The sequence below is a fragment of the Giraffa tippelskirchi genome, chromosome 4 (genome assembly GCF_054371585.1).
Source record: "Giraffa tippelskirchi isolate mGirTip1 chromosome 4, T2T-mGirTip1v1.2.pri, whole genome shotgun sequence".
In the NCBI taxonomy this organism is placed as follows: domain Eukaryota; kingdom Metazoa; phylum Chordata; class Mammalia; order Artiodactyla; family Giraffidae; genus Giraffa; species Giraffa tippelskirchi.
The window spans coordinates 27,622,446-27,643,824 of NC_137278.1; the positions used below are offsets into that span (position 1 = coordinate 27,622,446).

At 43.0% G+C, this 21,379-nt stretch overlaps 1 protein-coding gene across 1 annotated transcript in view; it reads right to left on the bottom strand.

Annotated features, from left to right (window-relative positions):
• Nucleotides 1–957: 957 nt before the first annotated feature.
• Nucleotides 958–21,379, bottom strand: part of APOB (apolipoprotein B) — a 41,646-nt gene continuing 21,224 nt past the window's right edge. The window contains exons 20-29 of the mRNA XM_081593654.1: nt 20,293–20,414; nt 16,722–16,932; nt 15,981–16,156; nt 15,668–15,855; nt 14,833–14,978; nt 13,675–14,048; nt 5,259–12,833; nt 4,425–4,539; nt 4,122–4,308; nt 958–2,882 (exon numbers count right to left, since the gene is read on the bottom strand). Coding sequence (XP_081449780.1) covers nt 1,239–2,882; nt 4,122–4,308; nt 4,425–4,539; nt 5,259–12,833; nt 13,675–14,048; nt 14,833–14,978; nt 15,668–15,855; nt 15,981–16,156; nt 16,722–16,932; nt 20,293–20,414 — 10,738 coding nt within the window. The 3' untranslated portion in view covers nt 958–1,238. The remainder of the gene's footprint in view (nt 2,883–4,121; nt 4,309–4,424; nt 4,540–5,258; nt 12,834–13,674; nt 14,049–14,832; nt 14,979–15,667; nt 15,856–15,980; nt 16,157–16,721; nt 16,933–20,292; nt 20,415–21,379) is intronic.

The following is a 21,379-nucleotide window of genomic DNA, read 5'->3' on the forward strand; positions in this document are numbered from 1 at the left end:
CCTCAAGTGCCATTGAAATGAATGTTATAGTTGCCCTTCCCAATGATATCAGCTTCTAGCCTTCCTTCACCAGAGCTCACCTTGGATGCTCTGGCTGGATGTTGTTGTTGTTTAGTTGCTAAGTCATGTCTGACTCTTTTGTGACCACAGGGACTGTAGCCTGCCAGGCTCCTCTGTCCATGGGATTTCCCAGACAAGAATACTGGAGTGGGTTGCCATTTTCTTCTGTAAGGGATCTTCCCAACCCAGGGATCAAACCCATGTCCCCTGCATTGGCAGACAGATTCTCTACCACTGAGTCACCTGAAAAGCCCCTGACTGGACGTTGCCAGTGTTTAAGATCAGAGTTTGAGGTGAGTGGATGAAGCAAGGGAAACACTTGGGTTTTGATTACACTTAGGATGGTTGGATATTAAGTTTGGAGAAATAAAGAAACTCAAGAGCATAAATGTATGCTTGGTCCAGAAATGTTAGGAACCCATGCCTCCTCTCCTACCCTTACCTCCTCGGCCATGAATGGATCTTGGCCAAGCTGCAGGGAGCCTCTAGGGTCCCTACTACCATGAGGTCCTTGGGGCCTAGGACTTCTTAGCCATTCTTTCTCCATTCCTGGCAGGTGAGTGAAATAAAGGGCCTGGTGATTTATCTCAGAGCCTAGCAGAGAGCCTTGCCTGGCAAATGCAGACTGATTGCTGAGGAAGACTGTGTGTCACATAATGAGATGCTCCTGTGGATCAAATTATATGAAAGCTTCTGCAAATAATTTTTCATTCTCACTTGGCAAATACACTCTCTGAGATCAGTTACTTCCTTTCAGGTGGCAAAATATGTCCCTTCTTAAATTCTCCTTTTCCCCTATCACTCAAACCAGTATGTGTTCCAGAGGTTTTGAAATGTCAGACATTTGAATAAATACTCTCATTTTCTCTTTCAATGAGAATGAATCACGATGAGTGGTATGATACACAATAAAGAATTTATTTGTTCTCACTCTCCCAGAGTTTAGCAAAATAACTCAGATCCTAGTTTTCTTGAACTTGCAAAAAATGTCATTCCCCAGAGTTCAGAGACCTTCAGAGAACTGATGCCAGCTTCAGTGCAGGTCCAGTTCATATGTGCTTCTGCTTGGAGCCAGCTGCCTGTTACAGGGCTGGCTTGGTCAAAAGTTATATTAATACATACGGTTTGAATTTTTTCCCTACTATGTGAAAGTCTAATTGGAGAATTGCTATAAAAACTCAGAAGGTGATAGTAAACTCTGCTGGAGCAACCTTTATGTAGGGGCTCATGTCATTGACTGTGGCTGATTGTAGCTCTTTCAGTAACTCCATGATATAGTTCAGAAACATGTGGTAGTTTTGAATGGACAGGTCAATCAATCTTTTAGACTCAGAAATGAATTTTTCACAGTAATCAGAGAGCTGGTCTGAAAACTCCTGTAGTTTATATGTGAACTGCTGGTGGTAATCAGAAATGATTTCCTTCACTGCAACAGCCCAGCTTTTAATTACTTCCTGAGCACTGGTAGAAAGCTCTGTAATCTTCTCTTTCCCCCTTTCCTCTGCGTTGGCAAGGATGCTAAGATAATACTCCTGCAAATTTTTCTGTATCAGTGTTTCAATCTGACTTGAGAGTTGGGAAGCAAAATCAGCAGCACTGACAGTGTATTTGGAATGGAAGTCCTTAAGGGCATCTACTAGGTTCTTGATCAGGTTGATGATCTTTTCTTCAAGTTCATAATATTTCACTGTCCAGCCAACCATAGTTGGATCAAAATATTCTTGGTGAAGAGCCTGCACGTACTGATGGAGCTGTTGTAATTGTTGAGAAGCTACCTGAAGTTTGTTTTGGATTAGTTCATTAAACTCAACAAAGTTATAGCCTAGGTTTTCTTTCAGGAATCTAAAAACAAATGAAATGTATATGTCGAAGATTGTGTTGATATTCTGTAGGGTTTGATTAACAAAATCAATCAATTTCTTCTCCTTGAAATATTTAAGTTCACTTTCTATCTCTTGGAAAATGTCTTGTAGAGACCTCTGAAGATCATGTAGCATCTTTGTCATCTTGGTAGACTGGAGGTCACTAAGTGCCTTTTGGATCTCTTGTGAGAAAAATATAAACATTTCCACACACTCCAAGACCATACCTATTAGTTGATTGCGCATTGATGCAAAAGGAAATTTATTGTTTAGGTCCTTGTATAATTCAGACCCCTCCATCAGGTATAGAAAATAGGAAAACAGTATATGTAACCCATTATGGATATGTGAATGTACCTGGGACAGTTGCTTTGCTATTTCCCGTATGACCACAGTGCAGAGCTCATCTGCCGTGTAGTTCCTGGCTCTTCCTGGGAGCTGGAATCTGGTTACATTCAGGAGACCAATGAGCAAGTCAGTCGCACGCTTGACTGTCACGCTGTATCCCTGAGTTACTCCTATTACGCTGTCTGACACATTCTTCTGGAGTCTCTGGAAACCACTGTGGTCCTCCTGAGCCAACAGTTCCTGGTACAGACTCTGGGCCTTGTCCTTCCACTGCTGGTAGGTTTCAGTGGTGCCTCTGGCCATCCTTTGGAGCTCCATGTCCACTTCATCAATCTGCCTCATGGCCCCTTGATACACCTGATCAGCGCTGTCCTGCAGGCCTCTCCTCAGTTTTAAAGAAGCATCTTTCAGATCAAGTCCTGTGTACTCCTGGTGGTACTTGTTGACATAGCCATAAAGGGCTCCCATGGCCCTGGGCACATTGTCTTTGAGTGAGCTTAGCAATTCAGACATTGCTTCTTCTTCCCAGTTAGCTTTGATCTGAACTTTATCATCCAATTCCAGGACTCTCAACTCAATTTTGAATATGTTGAGTATTTTATCTGGAGAGGCCTAAGACCAGCAGAAAAGGATGAAAAGAACATGTTTTCAATTATCCTGATTACATAATATACTACATTAAAACTTCATTAGCCATTAAAAGTAAAGATCAGAGGATCTTTCATATTTTGATGGAGATTTATCTTTCACATGTCATATCTTTCATATGTGTCTTATGGTTAAGCAAATACACTTGTTAATTCCTCTTTAACACATGCCCCAGAAAGGATAAAATTATGTATGGCATTTGCACAGTGACATTTAACATCAAGGCTTTTCTAGGACTGAAGATCAGAAGAGGAAGAGAAAGTCGAGGAAGAGGGAGGAGGAGGATGGAGAGAATGGGGAAAAAAAAAAACCCAGGAAAACACTAATTCAGAGAAAGATGTAACAAAAATTAAAAATGTCCAGGGTCCATCTAAGGAGAGACCTAGAAGACCAATATCAGGTGCTGTCCATCCTCCAAGCTTATGACAAACTTTAATAATAGAACCTGATTATTTCTTCTTCTCTACTAATGGCATCTTTGATTTGGCCCTGGCAGAACTTGTATGGTAGGTGAGAGGAATTTGGCATATCTCACCTAACAATCCTATCGTGGGGAAGAATTTTGAAGCCTCAAATACTCCAGATGCCCCAATCTGAAAAATGTACTCAGCATATGGCAGAGTTTGTCCATGATTTAGGTGATGAGGCAAAACTCTCATCTTTTTGCTGCTGCTGCTGCTGCTAAGTCGCTTCAGTCGTGTCCGACTCTGTGTGACCCCATAGACGGCAGCCCACCAGGCTCCGCCATCCCTGGGATTCTCCAGGTAAGAACACTGGAGTGGGTTGCCATTTCCTTCTCCAATGCATGAAAGTGAAAAGTGAAAAGTGAAAGTGAAGTCGCTCAGTCGTGTCCGACTCTTAGCGACCCCATGGACTGCAGCCCACCAGGCTCCTTTATCCAAGGGATTTTCCAGGCGAGAGTACTGGAGTGGGTTGCCATTGTCTTCTCCGCTCATCTTTCTAGAATTACCCAAACGTAATAAAATAGTGGTAATAGGAAGTCATATGTGCATCTCATACAATCAATAAAAGACTCCTAACACTTCCTGGAGAATAGTTCCTCAGAAGAGAAGTTTAACCAGTTCATTGCTTGTGTTTTACCTGGTTTTGGAAAGCCCAGGTAATACTTTGTATGGACTTCAATTTATCTGCCCATATTCTATGTATCCTCTTGATATGTGTAAACCACTAGATGGGACTCACCTGAGGGCGGTAGTAGAGGCTCCATCCCAATAAGGTATCGCTAATGTTTTTCACGTCGATGACCACAGTGCCTATGGCTGGGGAGGCTACTGATGAGGATAAGTGGTTCTCATTTTCTTGGTAGTGCAGACGGACATCAGTTAATGTTGGGCTGGTGATGTTAAGGTCAATCTTTCCATTCCAGTACCTGAAAGCAAAAAAACCCCCAAACCCCCCAAAAATCAGATGGGCCATCATGAAAAGGAGGTGGAAATGGCAAACACCACAATGACTAGAAAAAAGATGAAATTAAAAGTTCCCTACCCCAGTCCTTGATATTTGCCGTCTTCTTCATATTCTGCACTGAAGTCACGGTGTGCAAATGATGCATTAGTCTTACACACTAACATGCCACCTTCGATTTTGTGTGTTCCTACAACTGTATGGGACAGATTTTATGTTTCATTAGATTAGTAACTGCAAGATGTAAATATTTTCCCTGTGAAAACAGAGAATTCTATCTTAACTATATGTCTTATAAAAAAATAGGAGACCTTATTCATCCTAAAATGATTACAGAAACACCTATTTTCTCTGAAACTATTTCTATAGAATGTCAGTAGGTTTTCAACAGGATGGTTTTCACACATGGGGTATACATGTATCTCCTTCCTGCCTCTTTTAAATTTTGCTATAGATAGCAGCTTTGCCTCAAGTCCTATCTAAATATATAATGATTTATTTACAACTCTCATTGAAGAAATACAGCATGTGCAGAGGGTGGGGGAGCTTCCTTGGTGGCTCAGTGGTAAAGAATCCACCTGCCAGTGCAGGAACCATGGGTTCGATCCCTGATCTGGGAAGATCCCACATGGCAAGGAGCAGCTAAGCCTGTGTACTACAACTACTGAGCCGGTGCTCTAGAGCCTGAGAACTGCAACAATTGAAGCGCATGCTCTGCAACAAGAGAAGCCACTGCAATGAGAAGCCCGTGCACCACAACTAGAGAGTAGCCCTCACTTGCCACAACTACAGAAAGCTCCATGTAGCAATGAAGACTCAGCACAGCCAAAAATAAATAAATAGAGTCTTAAAAAAAAAAAAAAAAGAAATACAGCATGTGTGTTGGGGGTAGGGGGAGTCAGGAAATTTCCTTACCATTTAGGTCATACTCCAGGAACTGAATGGTTGAACTGCATGTGGAATCCAGGAATGTTTCAACGTGATCTCCTTTGTTTTTCAAACCAGCACTCCAAGTGGTGTTACACAAGGGCGAGGCCACCTCGAAACGTGCAGTCAGTGTTCCAAAGGAAGGAATGAGAATTCCAGCAGGTACAGAGAACTTCATGGAAGGAATCTCAAGAGTCTGCTCAGGCACAGTGATGGTTGGCAGCTCGAAGTCTGCCATGTTACTGGCCACTGCGTTTAGATCCAGAACAGTGCTGCCAACTGAAATACTTTTGGGAAGGGTGAAGTGGGACACAGTCAACTGAAATGCGGGCACAGTTATCTCAAAAAACGGAACAGAGGAGGCTTCTGGTTTAGAGTATTGTATTAACACATCAACTCTGGGGAATTTTACTTTGGGTAGAGTTGATACGTTGAAGGTCAATGGCAGAGTACTTAGCTTCTTGTAGATTTTTATTTCACCAAGGTTAAGTGTGTAGGATGGAATCTGAAGATCTGTAAAGGGGACTTGGAATGTAGGTGTGACAGGAATGGAATTTTGATTATTTTGTTTCAGTCCAGGAATAATGAATTTGTCATCCAATTCTTGCATGGGGATAGAAACAAGATAACCATTGGGGTTTTTTGTATACATGAGGGCAGTTGCAGCACGGAGATATTGTTTCCTATGAAGGCTGGTGGTGACATCCAGCTTTAGGAGGTCCCATAAGCTCTTGTCATAAACCGGTAGGACAGTATCTTTGAGGAACCGTAGGTACCCTTCTAAGGAGACTGCCATGTCAAGGCGAGCAGCTTCTTGGTCATTAGAGAGCTGTATATTGTTCTGGAGAGACCCAGAATCAACCTGGACCTGACTTTTCCAGCTGATTTTCTGGTTCTCAGTGTTAACATTCAAGGAGACTTCCTGGCCAAGGTAATTGATTTTAAGGAGGGAACCGGGCTGATGTGCACGGACCTGAATGAGGGCTGATATTTTCCACAGGGAGAGCTCCAGGGTGGCTTTGCTTGTATGCTCTCCAGATGTTAAAATGAGGCCCCCCAGCTCTAAATGGTTTTTCATATTTTGTTCCCAGATGGTATATATGCGTTGGAGTGTGGCTTCTCCGGCAAAATTTTCTTTTACTTTGAGGTCCCAGAGACCATCTGCTTTGGAGGCTCCTTGCAGTGTCACAGAAGATCTGGTGACCTTGGAATTCAAATAAGTGCTGGCTTCACTGGCAAGAGACCATGAATATCCCCATGAACCAAAAGAACCCTCAACACCTCCTTTGGTAGATGACTCAATGGAAAAGTAAGAGGCGAGGCTTTCTAAGGTGAGCTTGTGGGTAACTGCTCCCACAGCAGCAGAGAGCAGTTTGGGGGATTTGAAATTATACTTTAACTCAATGACTGAAGAGACAGTAGGTTTTGACTTGGTATTCCCATGAAGCTCTTGCTTGAAACTCATTTTCAAAATTGGAATTTGGACTCTTGCCATTGTCGTCACTGATGCGTCCATGTTTTTCTTGGTAAAACTAATTGTACTGTCATGATTGCCCTCCACGAATCTGTTACTCAGGGACAGAGCTGTGGCTAACTTTAGTCCTCTTTTCCTTGTCAAACTTGAGGTGCCCTCTAATTTGTACTGCAGTGCATCCGTGACAGAAGACGATGAAGTAAGAAAATGAGCGACAATATCTGACTGGTTATAAAGACCAACATTGGTATTCAGTGTGATGACACTTGATTTAAAGGAAAAATCATAGGTAATATTGCCCAGGGCTGGAATTAAAATTTTGTTTATGGTACTCAATACCTTGAACTCTGGAAGAGAAAGCTCAGAAAGTTCCCTAGGGACATGAAGGGTTGGCAGCTCTAAGAATGGCAGGACTAACGTGTATGAGGGTACGTAGATGCCAGAACCCAGGACAGTGATGCTGGGGGTGCTGATCTCTTTGGGGATCATATACTCAAATGTTAACATCTTCACTGTGAAGGGAGACACTTCAATGTTGGCAACTGGAATAATGTATCCAGGAATTTTATAGATCTTGGGTTGCTGGTTAAGAGATTTTTCAACTTTGTACTTATCAAATGTAGTTTTTGCTTCATTATAGGATTTGATAAAAAAATTTAGTGCCTGGTTTCTGACTGTCTCGAAAAGCCTGGAGAAGGAATTGATGTTACGATGGATAAGTGCGTAGAAGGCATCCAGAGGAATTGGGATGGAATGCTTATCTTTGTTTTTCTTATACTGAGCCCTTACACTTAAATCAAATGATTGCTTTGTTGTTTTCAAGAAATCCTTCAAGCCTGTCTTTTCCCATAAGGAGATTTCTTTCATCTGGGGAGTTGTGAGCTTTGTGTAAGGTAGAGTCATTTCAGGGATTGTTATAGGAATGCTTAAGAAATCCAGGTTGGCTTCTCCATTTATTCCTATGTGGGCTTTGATGCTTTTCTCATTGTTGCCAGCAGAGAAATTTTGGTGGTACTTATATTGATTGAACCTGCCACTTGCTTGCCAACTGGCTTGCTGGGCACTAGGACTCAGAAACAGTGCATAATTATTCAGAAAGTCTATCTTCCCTGTCAGTTTTAATGGAAAGCTAACTCTCAAGTTCCCTTCATTGTTTGTGGATGCAGTCATCTCATATGGCTGTGCTGAAAAGAAAAGAGAATTTTTCAAAGTTCCAACAACTTTCCCATTTAAATGAGCATCATGGTTGCCAGTTATCTCTGCCTTCCCCTCTTGAAGCAGTGCCAGGCCTTTAGCAGTTAGAACACTGTGACCCACATGCTGGCATTCAGCTTGTGACTGGATTTCAAATTTAGAGAAGTTGAGGAAGCGAGATTCATAGAGTATTTTTTGGTTCACTCTTAGGTGTTTGCTGTTGATCTTATTAGACAATCTGAAGGAAGTGATGGACTCTTCCACAGTAAAGCTACTTTGGGATTCATGTGTTCCCTCATCTGAGAATTCGTGGCAGGCCAGTTTCCAGGATGCTGTTCCAGAAGAAGCCCATGCTATGTGTCCAGCTTCCAACAGGGTCTTGAGGTCACTGTGCAGGTCAGCCTGGCTGGAGAAGTCCACCTGGGGGATGTTCAATTTGTGCAAGTACTTTGTGTTGCTGTCCAGGGTAAGCTGATTATTTACCTTGACGAGCACACTGTTACTGAGCTCCAGTGTATTTTTCTCTGTGTGTATGCCTGCCACTGTGTTTGACTTTCCCTCGATAGCATTTCCAACCCAGAGCACCTCACTCTCATGCTCTGTCTTCAGGTACTTGCTGGAGAACCTCACAGATTCCTTCAGAACCAGTGGATTAATCGTAGGGTCCGAAAGTTGTGCTTTTGCTTGAAAATCAAAATTGAGCACTTCTAATCTGGATGCTCCTTTGGCGGTGATGGAAGCCTCAATCTCCGCCTGGTTTGCCGAAGCTGTTGCATTCTGAATGTCAGCATTTGCATCTAACGTGAAAAGGGGAGACTGGATTTTCAGAATGCTGTACAGCTTGCCAAAAGCAGGTACTTCAATTGTGTGTGAGATGTGGGGAAGCTGGAATTCTGGGATGTGAAGGTCAGAAACTTGAAAATCTGTAAGGTTCAGATTTGGGATGACAAATTCTGGAATAGTGATTTCCGGTAAATGGAAGTCTGGCACAGTGATTCCAGCAAGAATGGTATCCACCCCGCTCAGGTCCCCCAGGTACACTTCCGGGACTGGCCACTGCAGCTCACTGTTCAGCATCTGGTCAATGGTTCTGATGATCTTTATTTTTATTTCTACAAAGTCAATTATAAAGGAAGGGACGTGGAGGGTATTGAGGATGGTAAATTCTGGCGTGGAAAAGCTGGATGGGATTTTCACATCCTTCAGTGTTTTGAAGTTGATCTGAAAGGGCGGGATCCTCAGATCTGTCAGGGGAACGATGAAGTCAGGAGTCTGATATGTAGCCTCTTGAAGGGCACGGAGACTGATTTCGAAGGCAGGTATGGTCCCAAAGGTGGTCTGGATTTCAGGAACAGTGAACCCTTGTTCTACTAACATTTTCAGGTTTCCAGCCCAGTCTTGGATCGAATACTGTTCTGCAAAGTCAGTAAGGTTCTTAGCAGCAAGAGTCCACCAGTCAGAAATGTAGGTGACGAGTGTGTTGTAAACCTGGCCCACTAGGAACAGGTATCGCTGGAGTTCTTGACATATATCCATTTGATATATTCGGTCTCTAAAATCTTCCAGGGTCTCCTGAAATTTTGCTTTCATGTAAGTTACAGACGTTGAACTTAGAGCCTCCTGTAACCAATCCAAGAATAAGGTGATTTTGGTGGCCTTTAGGTTTTCCAGATAGGTTGAGACCACAATCCTAGCGTCCTCTACAAGCAGTCTGAGTGCCTTTGCTTTCTGTGGGAGTTCCAGGGCCTGAATTTCATCATTGATTCTCTGAGTCACCTCATGAATTTTGTTATTGGTTTCATCTACAAACTGGTGGTAGTCAAACGACCTTAATTTTTTTACCAACATGTCAAGGAATTTGTTTACTTCTTCAAGGAATTGATTAAAAGACAATGCTTCAAGCTGCTTGAGAGCATCATCGGTAAGCCCAATCAATTTTTCAATAAGATCTGCCATCTTGACTTGCTGTAGGACACTGCTTAGCTTCTGAACAGTCTCCTGCAGCTTATATTGTTGGGCCAACAGCACTGATTTATCCATTAAAGCCTGGATGTGTTGATCTATTTTATACATCTCAATGAACTCATGGACCATGACTCTGACAGCATTGATTTCCTCGGTTACTTTAAAACCTTCAGAAAGACTTGTAACACGGTGTTTGACATGCTCAATAATTTCCTTTATTCTTTGAAATGGGATTGTAGTTCTCAACTGATCTAAAAGCACTCTGATGTCAACAGCTTCAATCTGCTGTTTGAACATGTCAGCAAGGTGCTGGATGTCTACAGTCTGAATCTGTACCTTGAGCTGTTGCAATTTTTCTTGTATCTGGATTCTGATTTGATACTTAGTATCCATATTTTGAATCCAAGATGCAGTGCTACTTCCAATTTTGTTAAAATCAAAATTTTCAATAAAAAAATACAGATCACGGATTTTTTTTACTAAATTGACACGGATATGATAATGTTCATCAAGAATTTTCAATTTTTCAATGATTTGATCAATAATCTTAGCAATAGTTGTCTTAAAATCATGCAAATCATAATTATCTTCAATATACTGATCAAATTGTATCACATATGTTTGCAGCTGAGACAGTTTTTCATTAAGGTTGATTTTGGCATTGTCTAATACAATTTGTAGGTCATTTTCTGTCATTCTATAATTTTCTGTGAAAGCAGTTAGTTTCTCTTTGGCACTCAAAACTTGTCTCTCCCAATTGAACGTGCTCAGATAATCATTAACTTGCTGTGAAAGTCTGTCCAAGGCTGCTACGTGTTTCTTCATGTGTTGACCAATATGGGTGCGCTTCAATTCTTTCTGTACAGCCTCCAGTGCACCTATAACTACTACCCGAGTCTTCTCAAAATATTTTGGCAGGAATTTGAAGAATGGGAGATGGATGGTGTGAGCATTTTGGTTCTTATCATATTTTACAGAAGCAACAAGAGTGAATTCTTGGGGCTGACCAACAGAATCCCTCATCTCTAAAGTGTCAATGACATTGATGGACTCGCTGAGTACAAGTGGCACTGCAATAGGGCAGTCCAGCACAGTGAGGTCAGCCAGGGCTCGTCCACTGAGCTCAACACCAGCTTTGTCTTCTGTGTTGTAAGCACTGAAGTCCTGGCTGTATTCACTTTGGTTCAACCGGGTCCTGAGTTTCCAGTCGCCTGTCTGCTCAGCCAGAGTGAGTAGGGCACTGACTTTGTGATCAAGAGCAGTAGTGACGCTCCTCTTGGACATGAGATGGTGACTTGTGGATCCTCTGTAATCATGGGAGAAAGTAAAGGCCAGAGGTTCTGCTTTCAACAGGAATTTACTGTACAGCTGCCCCGTGTGTTGTCCCCAGAGAACCAGCTTCCCATTGCCATTTGTATGTGTGTCGATGGTCATTGTAAATGGGGCCATTGCAGAGTGGAATGCATTGCTGAAATGCAGGGAGTCTGAATTGTAGTTTGTCCTGATGTCCACAGCTGAAGCAAGCCCAGCAATGTTTGTGTTGAGCCGATGGCTAAACTCTGTTCCCTGCACCTTAGCTACAGTGTCTGCTTTATAGCTTGCAGATAAGTCAGCATAAGAAAGAGTGTAGATGTGTTTTATTTCATCATTTTGGTAGGCTCCTTTTATGGTCCCACCCACATTCAGCTTCAGAGGTTCTAGCCTTAATTTTCCATTGTTGGTCATATCCAGAGCATTGAATTTCAAGTCACTGTTTAAAGTAGTTACCAGGGAATAGGGCTCTAACTGTAGGTTAAAATTTTGCTTATAAAACTTGTCAGAGCTATAAATGTTGTCAAATTTGGAAGAGAAGACCAGTGAGAGCCCTGCAACGTTCAGATTGTTTGTGTAGTCAAGTTTCATTTCATCATATGAACCCATCATGTCATTTGAAAGCTTGAGTCCTTCCTGGTTGATTTTGAAGAGGAAGATGTTTTTGCTGTCGACACCCAGAATCATGGCCTGATATGCACTTCCCAGCGACACTTCTGAGGGGGCAGCTTTTCCATCTAGACTGAATTTCGCATAGTGTTCCCGAAAGCGGCTGTTTGATGTTAATTTCAGAGATGCCCCAGAAAGGCTGACTGCTGCGTTGAGTTCATTCTCCAGCACCAGGGGACTATACTTCAAGCTGGTCATTGCACTGGTGGACATTCCATCCCGGGCAATCCTGAGTGTTGCCTTGTGAGCACCATTATTAATTTTGTCAGTGCCCAAGATGTCGGCATTTAACTCAAGGCCGTGAGAGTTTAAAGATCCAGAAAGCACAGTGAAGAACCTCAGAGACTTGTAATCAGCCTGATACTCGGAACGGAGCAATGCACTCTGCTTAGAGAAAGTCAGATCCACCTTGTTTGAAGTGGCAAAGTCCTCATACTTCCCATTGGTGTCAGATTTCAGTGTCAGCTCATAGTTCTCATATTTCAGGGAAGCAGTATTTTTCACGAGGCCATCTTGCAGATCTGAGGTGGAGGTAACGGAAACAGTGCCATCATCATATCTTCCTGTTATCTGGTTGGTGCCCTGGACATAGGAGGAGTTAAACCTCAGGTTGGATTCTCCAGTGAGCTGGCCCGTGGTACTATCTCTCTGATAAGACAGGTCATATGCGCCTTTAGCATACAATGCAGAGGCTCTGAACTGTCCGTCAATCTTGACTTCCTTGATGTACAAATGCTGTTTCTTTTTTGAGTCCAAATGGACTGATGCAGAAATCTGTGGGCCCCAGGCACTGGATGCGTCAAATGTTAGCAGACCTTTTGAGGCCGGACTGTTTCCCCTTTTCTCTACGTGACTGAATTTGACATTTGAATCCAGAAATTTGTGGTGTAGAGACCCATCACTTGATAACGTGAGTGTATTCCTGTGGTCATACGCTATTTTTCCAGATCCTAGAATAAAAATCAAAACATATTGATTAAATGATGTCATGCATCTCCAGAACAATTTCTGTGGTGAAAGGCTTTCAGTAATAAAGTCCCATTGGTTTGGGTCAGTTGTGCTACAGTGTCCTCTGTAGTGTGAGCATAAAATCTGACAGCAAAAGGCCTTCCTCCCAGAAGCCCTCCCCGACTACCACAGATCTTGCTGGGTTTCCCTTTCAAGTGCCTCCACTTTATACCTAGACCGTATCACAGCATCTTTCACACTGAAATCTAACTGCCAGTTTATCTGTTCATTTTCTCTCTTACTGCCTAGTAGGATACTTGATACATAGGTGTTTAATAAATATTTCCAAAAGAAGAGAAGCAGGGAGGGAGAAAGGTGGGAAGGAAAAGGTATAGGGTTCCCTATTTGCAGGGCAGCAGTGGATACAACAGACATAGAGAACAGACTTATGGACAAGGTGGTGGAGGGGGAGGAAGGAGAGGGTGGGATATATGGAGAGAGTAACATGGAAACATATATATTACCATATGTAAAACAGACAGCTAACGGGAATTTGCTGTATGACTCAGGGAACTCAAACTGGGGCTCTGTAGCAACCTGGAGGGGAGGGATGGGAGGGGACATAGGCATACTTATGGCTAATTCATGTTGATGTTTGGCAGAAACCAACACAATATTGGAAAGCAATTATCCTTCAATGAAAAATAATAATAATAAAAAAGAACAGGGTTCCAAGTAGCAAGAAAAATATCTGTAAGGAAGTTTTTCCCTTCCCAGAGGAGGTTCTCCCACTGGGACACGCAGCGAAGCTGTTCTGTGACCCTCCCCGTGAGCACGGCTCACCTTGCACGTGGTAAGAGAGCAGGTCGACCACAGAGTCTGCCTTCACGTGGTACTGAGCCTGAAGGCTCCAGTGGTCTGTGCTGGTGTTGCCGCCCGTATAGGAGGCAGACCAGTTGTATAAGTTGCTGTAGATACTTGTGGAGAGGTCTAGCACACCCAAGAGGGGCAGCCGCAGTGGATACAAGTGGGGGATGGTAAAAGTGGGGATTTGGAACTCTTGAGATGGCAGGTGGAATCCCAGAGGCTGGAAGTTGAGGGCTGGAGTCTGAATCGTCTTGAACATCTTTAGATCTTCAGAGGATTTGCCACCAAAAGGCAATGGGATCTCAATTTCCATACTGTTCTTGTTCAAGGTGTATTTGATCCGACCGTCACTGCAATGAAGAGCAAAGACAGTGCCCACAGTCAGATGGCAAGAACTTCACTGCCTACTGACCTTCCAAACAACAGTGCATGTGTTCCATTCTCAGTCCAGTACCACACGTTGCTCACGCCCTTCCCAAGGCCTGGAGTCCTTGGTCTCAGTCCCCACCTACCAAACACTCACATTCATTCAAATCCCTTCCAAGAGCTGTGTCCTTATTACTACCATCCGTTTAAGTCATAGTTGTGTGGGCTAGATTGCTTCAGTCGTGTCTGACTCTTTGCGGCCTGGTGGACTGCCAGGCTCCTCTGTCCATGGGATTTTCCAGGCAAGAATGCTGGAGTGGGTTGCCATGCGCTCTTCCAGGGAATCTTCCCAACGCAGCAATAGAACTGGAGTCTCTTACATCTCCTGCATTGGCAGGCGGGTTCTTTACCACTAGCGCCACCTGGAAGCCCAAGTCATAGTTTTTCTTGTTCTTACAGTGACACAGTCACTTATATCTCCAAGAGCGGTTTATAACCTGTGAATAAAACATCTTAGGGACAGAGTACCAGAATCTCCTAATTACTTTTTTAGGATTTTTTTTTTAACTGGGTTGGTGTTCACATTCTCACCTCATATTTGCTAATGCAAAAATGCCACAGCATTTATGCTACAGTTACTAATGTCTTTACAATGCTCACATCACTTCCATTAAAAATGTAAATTGAAAAAAAAGCCTAAATTGTGCTAAGTAAAATCGTCCCTTTACGTCTCATGGTTCAAGAAATTTTTCTGGTTCATTTTTTCACCTTTTCAAGAAGAGGTTTTCTGGGATGTGGAAGTTTGGCAATTCCATTTTCTGGAGGTACAACTCTTGCAGGCCACTAAGTTGATCTTGTATATTCTGGGAGTAAGGAAGACTCTTTGATGTCTCCTGGAGCCAGGTGCTTGCTGCCTACAAAATAATAGGAGTTTTAAAAGCAGTGGGCATGGACAGGCATCAAACACAATTCACATTAGGTGATAATCCAAATTTGACAGCTCTATCATTAAGCAGGATGATATACTCAAAGTTAAAAAATAAATCATAAAAATTATTAATTTTGGTTGGCAGTAATTCATCTCTTCCTGTATTTTATAAAAGGAATGCATAGCATAGTCAACCCTCTAGCCAGTATCCTGAAGTTCCCTGTGATGTCTTAGGCACAGGTAACTCTTCTGTTTAGTAGCATTCATTGGTATTTAAAACATACAGCCTTGTGTAAATGGGTAACTAGGCACACATTAAGGGCTTCCCTGGTGGCTCAGTGGTAAAGAATCTGTCTGCCAATGCAGGAGAAGCGAGTTCAATCCCTGAGTCAGGAAGACCCCCTGGAGTTGGCAACCCACTCCAGTATTCCTTCCTGGGAAATCCCATGGACAGAGGAGCCTGGTGGGCTATAATACATGGGGTTGCAAAACAGCTGGACAAGACTTAACACCTAAACAACAACAGTGTGCATGTCAATGCTTCTTTTTCTCCCCAGGAATTCCCTGGGGGTGGGAAGCATACCTTCTCCATCTTTGGATATTCTCTTTCACCTAACGTAGGGTTGATTATGTAATTATCACCATGTATTTATTGACTGGCTGACGTATACTCACAGCAACTAATTTGGAACCCATGTGCCGAAAAGTCAGGTCTGTCCGAGGAACTCTGCGATCCAGGAGAATATTGGCATACGTATGCAAGCTTTTAGGAAAACCAGAGAGATCCACAGGGAAATTGGAAGTTGCTTTTTTAGTATCGACGTTGGTGCCTGTGTTCCATTCAAATTCAATCTTCTCTCCATCTGAAAACATACGTGGGAAATAGCTGTCAAAAGCACCAGGTCAGTCCCTACCCATGGCTGTCAGCACTGCCCTCAAGTACACAGAGCTCTTCTTGGGTGTGCTCACGTAGCAGAGACATACACACCATAACGCCATGCCACCTTCTTGGATATTGTTGAGCCATAAGCTGTGGCAGAGGAGTCCATCTGAAGGAGCAGTTTTGAGGGAGACCAGAGGCTGAGAATCTCACTTCTGGCTTCCGCTTGCAAACGGGGTATGGAAATCACACCTTTGATTTTGCCTTCTTCCCTCCTGTCATAGCTATTGAAAAAGAAAAAGTTGACATCAATGATTCCATTCATTCCAAGGAGGTATGCAGGATGAAACATGGGTTCTGTTTGTGGTGATGAAAACAAGATATACGAATGGCTCAAAGAAGTGACCAGAGATTAAACTCCTCAACTTCTAAAGCCAACTCGGCACAAATTCAGGACTTTCCAGGGAAGTAGGGGAGAGAAGGTTTTCAAAAACTGAATCGTGCTCTACCCTTTACTATCTCTGCCGTCTTGGCCAAATTATTTAACCCCCCTGAGCTGCCATTTCCTCATCTATAAAACAGGGAAACTCATACCTACCTTGCAGTTTATCATGAGGCCTGAGATAATTAAAGAACCCAGCACAGTGCCTCATGAATAGTAATACCAGTGAATGGCAGGTAGGTCCAACCAGACAAGAGCAGAGAGTCAGAATGATGAGGGTTCTGTCTGTCCCTTGCACTGTGGACTGTGGGTACCCCTGGCTTGGTCAGCTTTAAAGCTGAAAAGGAAGAAAGGGCAGAGCCACGAAGGTCCACAGCTCCAGCCAGATCCCCTGGAGACTTCTTTACCTTATGTGGCCAGTGAGGGTGACCTCAGTGATTTTCTTGTTCTGAAAGTCCAGGGTGAGCTTATAAGACTTCTTTTCCTTAGAAGATTCACAACTAACTTTGAGGACTGTCCCAAGGTCAACGTCAAAATCTGGAATGCGGAGTTCACTGGACAAGGTCTTACTTTGCCGGTTGTATCTGAACAGCAGAGTAGCCTCTGTCTGTTTCACACCTGGGAGAGTGTACAAGAGAGTCAAGATGAGTATTCATCAGCTCCGTGCAGGAAGTTAAGAGAACAAGGCAGAGAAACCTCCAGAACTTAATGAACTCAAATGAGGACACAGTTCAAGGATTTTAACTTAAATTTTTAACTCGGGGGTACCTGGACATGTGTTCAATTTGTAAATATTTATTGATTACTTATCATGGGCGAGGCACTGCTCTTGGCACTGGGAGTCCCAGTCCTCATGCAGCTGGCATTCCAGTGGGAGGTGTACAGACAATAAGCAAGTACATTATGTCTGGTGGTAATAAATGTTAGGATGAAAAGTAAAACTGGATAAGATGATAAAGGACGGACAAGGATAGAAGAGGTGCTATTTCAAGCGTGGTGGCCAGAGAAGCTCTGATAAGAGGATATGTGGGAGAGGCTTGAATGAAGAGAGAGGGTGAGGGACTTCCCTGGTGGTCCAGTGGCTAAGATTCTGAGCTCCCAATGTAGGGGACCCAGGTTGCATCCCTGGTCAGGGAACTAGATCCCACATGCCACAACTTAGAGTTTACATGCTGTATCTAATGGAGAAGGCAATGGCAGCCCACTCCAGTACTCTTGCCTGGAAAATCCCATGGATGGAGGAGCCTGGTAGGCTTCAGTCCATGGGGTCGCTCAGAGTCAGACACGACTGAGCGACTTCACTTTCACTTTTCACTTTCATGCATTGGAGAAGGAAATGGCAACCCACTCCAGTGTTCTTGCCTGGAAAATCCCAGGGACGGGGGAGCCTGGTGGGCTACCATCTATGGGGTCGCACAGAGTCGGACACTACTGAAGTGACTTGGCAGCAGCAGCAGCTGTATCTAAAGATCTTGCATGCTGCAACTAAGACCTGGCATAGCCAAATAAATAAATAAATGTGAGAAAGATGCTGAGCCAGGCTGTATCCTATGGGGAGAGCAGTCCAGGCAGAAGAAATCAGAAGTGCAAAGGGCCTGACATGAGAAACACTTAAGTGTGTTCAGGGATCAGTAAAGGCTTGGCTCTGTCAGGCACACATGACATCTTTATATGAGCATCTGCCTATGACATCCTTCCTGGTTCCCTGCCACTGTGCCCTGCCTTCCCCTCTCCCCAGCTCCTCCCTTCTTTGTCACAAGATTCTCAAGTTTCCTTCAATTCATAGGTATACCCACTTTACATCTCTTGTAAAATTGTTAAATGACATTTTTTTTTCATACATATCCCCTGCGAGCACCCCCTTTCCTGTGGGTTTTGTTTTCCTAGTTTAATCTTGTGACATACTGTTCCTGCATAAACAATCTTCTTCAGTGAATATATCAGCTTCTCCATCCCCTAAAACCTGCTTCTCCACTGGCCTTTTCCATCTCAGGACATGGCAACCCTGTTCTTTATCTGCTCAGGCCAAAAATTTGAGTTGTCCTGATGGCCTTTTTTTCTCTCACACTGAATATCCACTGTATCAGGCAAATTCTATCCACTTAACCCTCAAAATATGGCCAGAATCCAACCACATTTGCCACCACCAATCAATCCAAAGCACCACCATCTCTGGCCTGGATTATTGTGACAGGCTGCACCCTAATTTCTCTGTCCTTGTCCTTCTAAAGTCTTTTCTCAGCATAAACATAAATCAAATAGTTGCTTCTTCAAAAATAAACAAATGAGACATCATCAAACTTACAGGCACAGCAAAGGAAATCATAAACAAAATGGAAAGATGACCTACTGACTAGGAGAAAATATTTGCAAACCACCAAGGGCTTAATTTCCAAAATACACAAACAGCTTATACAGCTCAACATCAAAAAGCAAACAACCCAATCAAAAAATGGGTAGAAGACCTAAATAGACATTTCTCTAAAGAAGAGATAGAGATGGTCAAGAGGCATTTGCAAAGATGCTCAGCATCACTAATTATTAGAGAAACACAAATCAAAACTACAGTGAGGTATCACCTCACGCAGGTCAGAATGGCCATTATCAAAAAGTCTAAAAATAATAAATGCTGGAGAGGATATGGAGAAAAGAGAACTCTCTACTGTGTTGATGGGGCTATAAATTGGTGCAGCCACTATGGAGAACAGTATGGAGGGTCCCTAAAAAACTAAAAACTATAAACATATGATGTAGCAATCCCACTCCTGGGCATATAGCCAAATTAGACAAAAAACCTAATTTGAAAAGATACATGAACCCCAATGTTCATAGCAGCACTATTTAAAATAGTGAAGACATGAAAGAAACCTAAATGTCCACCAACAGATGAATGGATAAAGAAGACCTGGTATACACATACAATGGAATACTACTCAGCCATAAAAAAGAATAAAACATTGCTATATGCAGAAACATGATGGACCTAGAGATTATTGTTCTAACTGAAAAGTCAGACAAAGCAAGACAAATATCATATGGTATCACTAACATGTGGGATCTAAAAAAATGATACAAATGAATTTACTGATAAAACAGACTCACAGACAGAAAACAAACTTACAGCTACCAAAGGGCAAAGAGGGTGGATGGGTAAATTAAGAGTTTGAGATTAACAGATACACACTATTATATATAAAAGAGATTAAAAAAGGATCTACTGTACAACACAGGGAACTATAGTCAATATCTTGTAATAATCTATAATGGAAAAGAATCTGAAAAAGTATATATATATAACCGAATCCCTTTGCTATACACCTGAAACTAACACATTTCAAATCAAGTATACTTTAATTTTAAAAAATAGTAGCTTCTTAACTTCACTCATTGTAAAAACTAACATCCTTACACAGCCTACCCGACCATCCTTCACCCTGCCCCTATTTCTCTGACTTCATCGTCTACAGTTTTCCTCCCTGATCTCTGCTTCAAGCATACTGACTTCCTTCCTTTTCCTCAACAGAGGCCATGCACCCGCCCCAGGACCTTTGCACCAGCTGGCCCCTCAGGCTGTAACACTCTTTACATGTGCATTATCCCCTTACCTCTTTCAGGCCTCTTGTTTATGCTCCCTTTACCAGTGAGAGCATCCCTTTTCATTCCAAATGGTACTGCCTTCCCCCATCCTTTCTCCTGGCTGCCACTCCTGACATCCCCTAGACCCCTCATGCTCTATTCTCCCCAGCACTGATATGACCTTCTGAATATTTACTTGTTTGGTTGTTTACTATAAACTCCACAAAAGACAATGACTTTACTTCTGTTTACTGTTCTATCTTCACCTCTTAGATCAGGCCTGACACTTAACCAGCACTCAGTAACTATTTGTTAAATACATTAAATGAAATGTGTTCTCCTTGTGAGTCCTGGACTTGAGACTGAGGGCAGAGACAGAGGGGCCCTTTTCTGGATACTTGCCTTCTGTCTGAGTTATAAGCTTCAGCATGTCCACCAAGGCTTCACCATCTCTCCGGAGTTCATAGAATGCCTTGGCAGAATACTGTTCCACTTCTCCTGTGGGCTTCAGTTCCAGTTCAAATCTAAAGATGTTACAATGCACGCGAAGGATAATGTTAGAGCCTTCGTGATGATAATAACGTCGCCAAAACAACTCGGCCTCAATTGCAACAAAAATCTGGTCCTTATTTAACCCTGTCTCTTGTCCTTAACTAATGATGTTCTTTAAGGTTCCTTCATTTCCTCCAAAAGCCCAAGGCAAGGGCAAATTCCAGGATGCCTGGGGTTTTTGGACCAACAGGGGTTGGCTGGTTATGTTAGCAAAGCTGAGAATAAGGAGTGGTAAGTGAAGTGAAAGTCACTCAATCATGTCCAACTCTGCGACTCCATGGAATATAAGGTCCATGGAATTCTCCAGGCCAGAATCCTGGAGTGGGTATCCTTTGCCTTCTCCAGGGGATCTTCCCAACCCAGGGACTGAACCCAGGTCTCCCACACTACGGGCAGATTCTTTATCAGCTGAGCCACAAGGGAATCCATGGAGTGGGAGTGGCTTCAAGAAAGATCTTGCCCGTGTGTCTGGAGGTAATGGAAACATGGATACTGAACTGGGAGCAAATCATCATATGTCAATGATCTCCTCTAATGCATGAGGGAGAAAAGGGGGGCACCATCTACAAAGAGATGCTTTTAAAGGAGTGATTCTCAGTGCAGTGGGTACAGTTTCCTTGAGGGAGTTTGATAAAATTACCTTTGTTTTTTTTTGGAGCTAAGACCTCCCTAGGGATTATGACACCTCACCTTCCAACACTGCTCTCTCCTCCCACCTATGGAGATGCCAAAACCTAGCCACAAAGGTTAGGTAGGTACCCTTCTGGTGTGTAGGGCAGAGGACCACAGTTCTAAATGACCAAGGCATAGAGCAAGTTCCTGAGGCTGGTGACATGGTAACACAACACAAAGCATTCTTCCTTGGCCCTGCTTGCATGTGAATGCTCAGTCATGTCCAACTCTGTGTGACCCAATGGACTGTAGCCCGTCAGGCTCC